The 10,913-nt window shown below is 35.7% G+C and overlaps 1 protein-coding gene across 2 annotated transcripts; it reads right to left on the bottom strand.

Moving 5' to 3' along the window:
* Positions 1–487: 487 nt before the first annotated feature.
* Positions 488–10,393, bottom strand: TGA5 (transcription factor TGA5). Of its 2 annotated transcripts, none has more exon segments than NM_001374508.1 (9): positions 488–975; positions 2,152–2,397; positions 3,798–4,069; positions 5,285–5,336; positions 5,472–5,549; positions 6,140–6,199; positions 6,282–6,344; positions 7,900–8,022; positions 9,894–10,393. In NM_001374508.1, coding segments are annotated over 8 exon segments (975 nt in total). In that variant the 5' UTR covers positions 7,957–8,022; positions 9,894–10,393; the 3' UTR covers positions 488–828.
* Positions 10,394–10,913: the final 520 nt, after the last annotated feature.

Raw genomic sequence — 10,913 nt, forward strand, 5'->3', positions numbered from 1 at the left:
ATGAAATAAGAAAATAAAATAAAAATAATAATATAATATTGAAAAAAGAGAAAAAGATTATTTTTTAGAGAGAAATAGAAAATAGAGGATAGAATTGAAGATACCCTTAGAACTATATGTAACTTTAGAATTAACCACATGACGATTATATTTGCTTTATAGTTGTTCAATATTCATTATTTGTCTACTATTTAACCTTCTTAAAGTCATATTTTTTACATTTGAATGTACTTCAAAACTACTTAAGTTGGATATTAGTATGAAATTTCACTCATCTTAATCTTAAGCACGGGCTTTACTCATCTAGTCTTGGAAGGTATACAACTATATGTATTAAATCTCTGTATACGCGATAGAAAACTAGAGGTATGTATACGATACACACCAAGGGCCAAAAAAAAGGGCATACAATACATGTATAGACAGAGATTTTATAACGACTACACCTGAATCTCAAACGATAGAATGAAAAAAAATAGTAGCTAAATAACAATGCAAGGTAGACAGAGATTTTATAACGACTGCACCTCAATCTCAAACGATACAATGAAAAAAAAAATAGTAGTAAATAACAATGCAAAAATTGAAGGTATTATAAGTGAAGGTTCATTTCCATTAACCTAACTGGAACCATTAGATATACTAAAATACAACAACAATTCACTGATCACACACTATCTTAGTTAAATATGAAACAATGTTACAAATACCATTATATAAATATATGTATCCATTAAAACTCAGCAGCTCAGCTTTCCAACAAAGAGGTTTCTCATTTACAAATGTTACCAAGGGTCTTTAGAGTAGTGTATTAGAAGAAAGCGGATGTTATTCCCGGGGACGAGCAAGCCAGAGAGAGCTCAGTGCTCGAAGCCTAGAGAAATAATCAGTGATAGCAAGAAGAGCACGAGCTGATTGGCGAGTTGTCAATATGCGATGCATTTGCTGCAATGTTTGTTGCCGAAGGTTATCAGCCTGAAAGGACATTTTAATTTACAGGTCAGCCTATTTACGTGGAAAAAAGACGAAAAAAACTTCAAACATGTACAAAATGTGGTTACACATTTCTAGCTGTGGCGGATTGTGATTTGAGAAAGTTAAGTATTGAAATGTGAGATTCTCACACACGCGTACCCATATATGTATGGTACCGACTCTGAAGCATGGGTTCTACAGAACCCGTGAATTCATGGATGGATTTGCTACTGATTCCCAATATGTTCCAAAGCAAATTTATGTAAATTATCATCACTAAATAGGAGTCAGCCTAAAAGCAATGAGTAGTAGACCCATAAAACGCCTCCTCCTCCCCCTCCGTCTTCCAAACAAAATACACAAACCTAAGGCTTGGAAAAGAGAATCCCCAAGATAGATCTTAAATGCAACTATTAACGCCAAATCCCAGATATACGGACGTCAGAATCAATCAAATATTTCACAGCAGGCTTATTTCTTAAATTAACAAGGGAATAAGCACCTTATAGGTTCTCCTCTGCTTAAGGCTCTCTGAAACTTTCAAATGACTAAAAAAATTGAATTCACAGAGCCACTATGAAGAGTGGTAAAACTTAAAATGTTCTCAGCCAGCATTCAGCAGCAAATATGCAACTGCACGTAGTTAGTCATTCTAGTAGACAGGAGAATATGTCATCAGTTGGCTAGGAGTACTGTGAGGTGAAATGGACACTTTTTGTTTGACTGGGGCCTAAAGTTGTTCAAAGATGTTATCTTGTGCAGTAAATAAGAATTAGCCGTTCTTAGCTTCACTTTCCCTAGAGTAAGCATGAGTTCAATTCTAAGCAGGAACTTTGGTTTTCCTTCCCTTTCCCTCCCCTGGCCTCTCATTGCTTGTACTTCAAAAGGGTGTTGATGATAATAACACTATGGCGCAGTAAACAAGTTTGTTTAGATTAAATTGGACTATGAGAATCTAACAAAGAGACTTGGAATTTATTACTTCTCCCTTTTCCTTCTCCGAATGCATCTCTCATTTTCTTTTTCAAGGAGACAACTATGGAAAGGCTAACCAACAAAAAGATGCACAAGTTTGACATGTCAATGATGAATCTGCAGGCTTTAGGACGCACTTCGGACAAAGCAAGTATATAACTTCAAAGCAATAGACACAGATGTGGAGGCTTGATTAAGTACCTGCCGTATGAAACCCTCAAGAGTTCCAAGCTTCCCCATTGCCATGGCCATTTGACCCATATAATTTGCAACATTCCCAGAGGAACCTGAAGGTCCAAGAGACCCTGCGAGAGTCTCAGCCAAAGACTGCTGCAATGCCTCCATTCCCTGGGATAAAGCATCCTCAGCCTGTTGGGATGACTGTTGTAAGTTGTTGATCGCCAATAATTGTTGTTCGGTTAAAGGCTCCAACTGATTAATGAGCAGCTGCAATCAAGTGGCAAGAAATTTAAGAACTTGCAGGAAAAATGTAGTCAACAATCTCTTCTCATCGCCTTTAGCCCTTGAAAAGAAAAGAGAAAAAAGAAAGGAAGGAAATGTCCAATGGATATTAGAATGTACCTAGTTTTGTAAAGGGGAAGAAAGGAGCGGATGGAGAGATCTAACTAAAGCAAGACCATCGGAGAAATGGAAACATTAAGAGCTGTTTATTTTAACGACAAGAACAGCAATACAAAGACGATAAATAGGAGTTGCAAGCATGTTGAAATAAGAGCATTGCATACCAAAAGAAGATCTTCACCAAGAACTTCCCACTAGAGACGTAAGCAGATGTTATTCATCAAGAAGGTGGCCATAACTAAGATCAGAAGCTCGCTATATGTTTCATAGTGAAGGAATATGCCAAAAGACTTCCATATAAAGGGGGGAGACAGAGAGAGAGAATAAGGAGGTTTTAGATGCTGAACATAATTAGAAAAACCAGGACGGAAGAAGGTAAGAGTAGAGGTAGAGTAACTAAAGCGAGACCATAGGGACAACAGAGATAATCTTTGCACAGAACCACCACCATAGGTACAGCAGATGGGAGGCGGAGCATACTGAAATCAGTGTAGTGCACCTCAAAGAACATCCTTACTGAGAGCTTCTAGCCAGGGAAGTATACACAGGTAGTTTATCAAGATGCAGCAGTAAATTAGGTCCAAAATTATCTTTAAAAAAATGGAAAAGGGTCAAAAATACCCTTGAACTATTCGAAATAGCTCACATATACCCTTGAACTATATTTCGGCTCAAAAATACCCTTCCCCTCAAATACCCTTCCCTTAGAACTTATGTATTTTGTGAAATCGTTCTAAGGTAATGGAGAAATGAGGAATACGGGTTCTATGTTTTTCAGTGAAATGTTTCTAAATTCTACTGAAAACGGAGAAAATTGAGGGAAATTAGGGATAAGTTTATTAGTCTACGTGGCATGAGTGGAACTCTATTGGCTCATGTGGCATGCCATGTGACATCCACATGGCATTTAAGTGACGTTTAACCGATTCTGTTAATGAGAAGGGTATTTTTGACCCAATAGTTCGACAAATAAGGGTATATTTGAGCCGAAATATACTTCAAGGGTATATTTGAGCTATTTCTGATAGTTCAAGGGTATTTTTGACCCTTTTCCCTTTTTTTTTTAAAAAAAAGAGAACTTGGGTCAGAAATTGATATTTTTCTCTACAGTTCCTTCCAATGGTAAAATGAAAAAAGAACCTCCATTCACAAGTATATGAGCTTTTATTTTTTTATATTATCTTGGTTATTTTTTAGCCAAAGGGAGGGTGGAGAAAGCTATTCACCAAGCTGCACATTTACTTGTGGGAAGACAAATCTCTCACCTTGAGGAGTTCAGATGAACGGAATCCACCAAGCCACAAGAAGCATCTTTCTGCAGGAGTTTTCCACATGCCCGACAATATGTGAAAAACGTCAGCCTTCGCCGCATCCCCCTTTATCCTGAATATGTCATCATAGTGTGCCAATATTCCATCGACTATTATGCGAAGTTCAGCATCACCAGCATGAGAATTAACAGCTCCCCTTAACTCATTAATTCGTCGGTTCTGCTCTTCCAACCATCGGGCATATTCTACATCAAATGCCAAAGCTCCTAGAAGGACCAGAAGTTGCATTACTTACTTTAATGGAATTTTATATCCAAGCTTTACAAAATCAATTATTCTGAATTCAAGGGCATTTCATATTATATAAAGACCCCCAAAAAGCTGATGATTTACTACCTCACAGAACAACAATTATGGATGACTAATCTAAAAGCTTCTTTCTATGGTTTAAGCTTCTCCTCCATGAAAATATACAAAGGTGCAGCATAAGCAAGAGGCACAGAGAGGATATAAATCGCCTCTTAGTGGATCTAGTTTCATATCACAGCTATGGAGCCTTATAATGCTCCTTGCTTAGCATCTCATGAGTGATCCCAGGAGCATATGAGTTAATACGGTCGAGCTGAAGTGCAGACTGAAGAACTACACTTTTGTGCCTTTTCTGGATTTTTTGGATCGAAAGAAGTATGAGACTCTTTCATTATAGTGGAGAATGATAAAAATAAGATAGAAGTGATTGTTTTTCTTGTACTTCAGGTGCAAGAAGAGCATTTAATTTATGAACAGATAAATGGGCTATCTTGATGGATAAAAGTGTAAAGCAGACACCCTATCAGTACATACTTCCTGCACCATCTTGGTAAATATTAATGAATGCATTTGAGTTTTCCAGAAAAGGTAAAAGAAAAAGAAAGCAATAACCTCCAAAATAAAATTCTTCCCCTTTTTCTGTTCTGATTCTTCTCCATTCTTTATCAAAGTTAAACTCCCCCTTTCTTTTTCATGAAATGTGTACATGTCCCATCCCTTCAGGCAATAACTTCCTTGGCATGATGAAACATATTGGCATATATAGCTTCGACAATTACGATAAATGAAGACAACTAATGAATCTGAAAGTCTTTAGGAGAAATAGTACTTTTATCGATATATTTTTCAATTACAGCATCAAGTGGTAATATAAAACAATGGAATCAAACAACGAAAAGAAGAAGTAAGGAAGCCCACCATTAAAATGCAAATCTATAGAGTATCTAATAAGTAACACATCAGAAAGGATATAGAACAGAAAGTGAATCTACAATCATTTACAAGGTTCATCAATTCCACCATTAATCTACTTGTACTTGGTGATAGCACATTGTTACTCAGCCATAATGTTTTGTTCATATTTTTGAAAAATCAGTCATACTAGATTATCCAATATTAAAGAAGTGAAAAACTTGTAATGATAAAAGTCTGAATGCACAAGATGAGCATACCATTTCCACTCATCGACTGCGATTGATCTCCTGAACCTGAAATAAATATTCCCTTTGGGGAAAGAAAAACATTGTCTCAAAAGACTGATCAGAGAGATTGTGAGCTAATATCTACAGAGGTGCTAGATATTTAAGTGATCAAAGAAATTAAAGAAACAGATAAGGACACAGGATTTACTGAACAAACCTGTTGCCGAGCTCGTTGAAGCTCCTGTTCTAGTTGTGTCAGCTTCATCCTGCTGCTCTCCAACTGTTGAACATATGCCTGGACCAACAAGAAAACAATATAGGGAGATAATGTCATTATAATCGGTGCACATTGATGTAGTATTGATACCGATATATATATATATATATATATATATATAGATAGATAGATAGATATAGATATAGATATAGATATAGATATAGATATATAGTATTTTCACCCATCTATGAAGTTTGATACACACAATGGAAGTGTGACACTTTAGCTCATTATGTGATACTTGTAGAGGGAGAAACAGCTGAATCAGAATTCTTCGCTTTTAAATTGACTGTTACAAGCATTTATCGCGAGGGCAATATGACAAAAGTTACAATACACAGATCAATTCCTTCATTTATTTTTGGTCGACTAGTTTCAGAACTAATATATTCCGACATTAAACCTTCTTTTTTCATCTTGATTAGTATTATGATATACTGTACTTCGAAACCCACCAGATAAAATTTAAATGGGAAGATCTAGTCAGCCAGATTTTGGATGACCACTACCCTAGGACTGTTAATTACATTTCCATATTAATCTCAAGTAAAATGAATAGAGTGTATATCACATGAAACTGCAAATAGTGCCATAGAAAGAGGACTCACCTTTTTCCTTAGACGGCTTTTTCGAGCAGCTTCACGATTTTGAGCAAGTCTACGGAGTGTCTGCGCAAAAAGAGCTCAAGATCATATAAACATTTCTTTTTCTCATATTCCATCATTCGGTATGTGATGATAAATGTGATACCTTTTGATCTTTCGGTCTGTCACTTCCATCAGAAGCTACGGCACACAGTTGTTGATTTAGGAACTGCACCAACAGAGATCAAATATCACTTTCATTAACTTTTCATACAGATTAGCTTCAAGAATAAAAGTTACACAACAAGATTCAGGAAAGTCTGGATGAATTACTTAATGGTCTTCTTTAATCAGGCATGTTTTCTATTTCTTGTTCTTATCAAATATCTAGGAATTAGGTGAACCGATCAAAACAACGTCTTAGTATTAGATTAAAGTCATGTTTTTTTCTTTTTTCTTGAGATGCTTAGTAACAGATGCTGCTTGGTAAGCAGGAAGAACAGTTTCAAGATGTTCTATCCACGTGTATAAACAATACACAAGATGTAGCTTAGTCAGACAAACCTAGTCAGTAAGGTGTTCGTTCTTAATAATCCTTACTAGTGTACCTACCTAATGTGAAAACCGTGTTTTGTAACCCTTTACATGAGCCGAGGATCTATCAAAAACAACCTCTCTACCTTCACAAGGTAGAAGTAAGGTCTACGTACACAGTACACACCACCCTCCTTGCACCACAATTGTCGGATTACACTGAGTATGTTGTAGATTCTTTTGAATTGATGTCCTCTCTTTATTCTTTTATTATTGGTACATATATCTCCTCGTTGTCCCTCCTGTTAAATAAGACACTTCGTCCTTCCCTCCCCCCACACTTTCCACCCTCAAAGTTCATTCCTCTATTTCAATAACTCCATCAATCATCTTTTACTGCATTGTCAAGTTCAACATTCAATAACAATGCAGAAGGATCATCATGAACCGTTAGTTTGGTTGAATAGATAATGGAGGCATAAGGTTTCATGTCTTTCCTCCATTGACCCATCATTAGCCTACTTTTATCCTCAACTATTGGCTCCACCCTGTATGTAGAAGCAGAAATGGACAAGAAACTTTTGCTGGGATAGTATCGCAAGGAGTTGGTTCATTTTTCATTTATTACTAAAAACATAGATTATATGTCAATGCCAGTTTCATTTTAAATGTTCTACAGACATGCCTCCTTCTTTTGTTTTTTAGTAAAGTAAGGTTTTCGTTGATAATAACAAGGCCAACTTGGTCGTACACAAGAGATACACCAAAGAGGAGAGACCAACAAAAATAGTTATCTCAAAAGGACATACAGTACACTATACAAATAGAAAATACATGGGTGCAACAAAAGAAAATGAGGGACCGGAGACTACTCAATTGTGCAAAGTCCATTCCACCCTTTCAAAAGCTCTCCTATTTTATTTCTCTCTTTCCAAATGACACAAATTAGTGCTAGAGGAGTAACTAGTAACATTCCACACATTGTGCCTTCTTCTCTCTCTCCACATTACAGACATATCACTCTTTTACTTATTACAGAGTAAAAGATCATAAACATGTTTATATTCTCCTTTATATAGGAAAATGAAAAAGGTCTAATTGACAAACCAGGTTTTAAGGAGAAACAAATTCAAATTACAAAGTCATCATAATCAATCAAAATTTGGACAAATTGAAATCAAGACTAGACATAGTTCAAAACATAAAATCAAATAATGACTAGATATGGATTTGAGAGGTAACTGACTTACCCTGTTCTTATCTTCAGTATCAGCATCTGTTGATGTACTAGGACTGATATCAGCCATCGTGGACTATAGCCAACTTTGTGGATAATCAATTGAAATTGGAACACAGATCAGATGTAGTATCTTCTGTAAATCACCAAGGGAGAAGCAGATGTCAAATAAATATCAACTTGCAGCTGTCAATAAATATCGACTTGCAGATATCAAGTTGGTAAAAGATATTTGAGTAACAGTATCAAAGCACAAAAGCCTTGTCTTCAGACAACTCTCCAAGGTGATGAACACATGAATATTCTATCATCTCCCTCAATGTCACAACAGTATTGCCAAAGTGTGAACTACAATACTTGAGATCTGCAGGCGTGATTTATTCACAGGTACCTGTTGTACACAGATTGTGGTGTCTCTTTAGGTCACATATATTTGGAAAAGGTACATATTCATTACGGGTGTAACTTGTAAGTATCCTGTAAGTGTGTGGATTTTTTTAGCTATTTTTTAGTATATGGAGGAACCTTAAAGAAACTGTACCCATGTCACACCCATTCATAGGGTTATGCAAGGCTGTTGAACAACCTAAAGCCAGATTAAACTGAATTTCTATTTTCCAATCGAACTGAATAAACATTTGTAACAGTTATATTCAAAGCACACCGGTAATTTCAGTTCACTCACTAAAAAGCAATACAGTTGTTGAATCAATATAAACCCTACTACTAATATTTATTAAACCTCATTCTCAACAAATCGAGACCTTCCCTAGTTATTTGATTTCTTGACTTCACAATTGGGCTCAGTCCTGCATGATGGAATGTCATAATCTCTTGGAACATAAAATAAGCTAACAAGATGGCTAAGCTGGATACTGGAAAGCGTAGGTCTATTAATCCATATAGCATTCCACAACAAGCTTATTATGTTAACTATAAAATCGATAACTAATTCAAGAAAGAATTGCCTCCAAATGCACACTTATCTGCCATCTAATGCTAAGTTTTAGTTTGCATACATTCTTTAACAAGTAACATTTTCCTGGTGAGCTTCTTGAAGCAAATAGTAGTTGTTAGGGTCAATATCTGAATCAGTTGGTTGCTTGAAAGTCAACCCCTCAAATATTGGCTGCAAACCAGAAATTTCTCTCCTTTTTTTCCAGTGAAGTGAGGGAAGAAGGGAAGGGGGTTAGACTAGGTTGGGGAGGTGCCTGGCAAGAGACTTGAATCATACTGGACTTCATATAGATGTTAAGAGAAACTAAAATATTCATTGCAAAGCAAACAAAAGTAAATGTAGACTCAAATACTCATTGTTCTGGCACCTCGCATTACAAGACTTGATCAATTAATAAGTTTATTCAGTTTGCACCAAATAACGGCAACTAGAAAACAAAGTACTGAAACCTAAGCAACATTAAAGAAGCAGATGAGAATGTTCATATAAGAAAAAACAACAAATACCAGCCATGTACTACTTCCAACTCTTTATTGAGGAAAGAACTATCATAAGCAACAAAATGGCTAAATACGTAGCCTCAGCAGCAATAGACATACAAACATAGACATCGCCATAGATGCATCTTCCATCAAGTAATTTGTCTTAAGCTGAAGAATATCTTCAAAACTTATTACGTGGTGCCTGTTGGTGGTGGGAGGTGGCAGGCCCGGACACTACTAATCCCAAAAATTGTCATCTAATTCTCAAATCCTAAGACACTACTAATCCCAAAAAATTGAAATTCTAAGAATCAAGAATCATGCTCAACTAATATCTAGTAAAATCCAAACAAAAACTCCTCCCTAATCCACACCTCACCCCTCCCCATCCTCAACAGAATCAAAAAAAGTAAACCCTTTACTCACAAAGTCCTCAAAATCCAAACTTTATAACCCTCCAGCCCAAAACAACCACACCCAACTTTTAGAAAAAAAAAAAAAAAGCAGTAAGCAATACAGTAGCAAGTTACATAATAACTGAAGATTAAAGAAAGCTAAGCCACTTACAGTTCAAGAAACGAAAAGGGTCTATAGCAAAAGGCTCAAGCTTTGCCAGAAAGCTAAAATAAGACAACAGAATCATCAAATCTTGTTATTTTTTGTTGGGGTTTTTTTCCCCTTCAATTTCTTTAGCCCTTCTGTGTTCCTCAGCTTTTCAGTGAATCAGTGAGAAATCAACTGAAGTTTAGAATCACCAAATCAATAAATCAAGCACTGCCGGAAGTACCCAGATGGGAAGCAGGTGAAAGTTGCTAAAATGGGATGACGTCCTACACCTTGTCAGCTCCCCTTCTCTCTCTTACCAGCCAATTTTGACTTTTTGGTCACAAAGTGTCAAATCTCTTATTTCCAAGAAGCTTGTTCCAACTATTGGTTACTCTTCTACTAACTTTTACTACTTATCCTCTTTTTTTTTCTTCCAATATCACTATTGGAATCTACCTATTTCGAATTCGTAATTCATATTCATAGGACTCCATTGGAAGAAGCTTGTTCCTTCTTCTCTCATTTTTATTCAAACATAAGTATAACACAAATATATAAAATATATTTGTGTTAGTATAAAGTACGAAAAAATTGTATATATACATATATTTCTGTTTCTCTCCCTCAGATCTCGCTTGTTACCCTCGCCTCTCTCGCTTATACAAACAGAGATGAAAAAGATTAATTGTGTTTCTGTTTGTATAAAGCGAGAGAAAATTATATATACACATGCAAATACATATATCTTCGTCATATACACCATATGATACAAATATTTCTCTGCCAAATTTTCTTTTGTTTTTTTCTCTTTCTTGTTTTATACATACACAAATTATATCATTGATGTATACAATTGTTTTCTTTTATATATGTATAGCAAATTATACAATTGGTTTCTTTGTATATGCATAGCGAATTATACAACTATTTTTTTTGTATATGTATAGCAAAATATACATATTTATTTTGTTATGTAACGCAATTATGCAAAGTATAGCTATAACATTATATATATAGAAGAGTGAAGTGACGGACGACCAA

Source organism: Solanum lycopersicum, chromosome 11 (genome assembly GCF_036512215.1).
Source record: "Solanum lycopersicum chromosome 11, SLM_r2.1".
Taxonomy (NCBI): Eukaryota; Viridiplantae; Streptophyta; class Magnoliopsida; order Solanales; family Solanaceae; genus Solanum; species Solanum lycopersicum.

Bases quoted from the DNA above. Each gene is read 5' to 3' on its own strand.
- TGA5 (XM_069290695.1), bottom strand. From the start codon at position 7,956: ATGGCTGATATCAGTCCTAGTACATCAACAGATGCTGATACTGAAGAT. The intron at 5,337-5,471 runs GTTTGTTCAGTA...CTTTCCCCAAAG, and splicing joins TTCAACGAGCTCGGCAACAG to GGAATATTTATTTCAGGTTC. The intron at 4,070-5,284 runs GTATGCTCATCT...TGGTCCTTCTAG, and splicing joins GCAGTCGATGAGTGGAAATG to GAGCTTTGGCATTTGATGTA.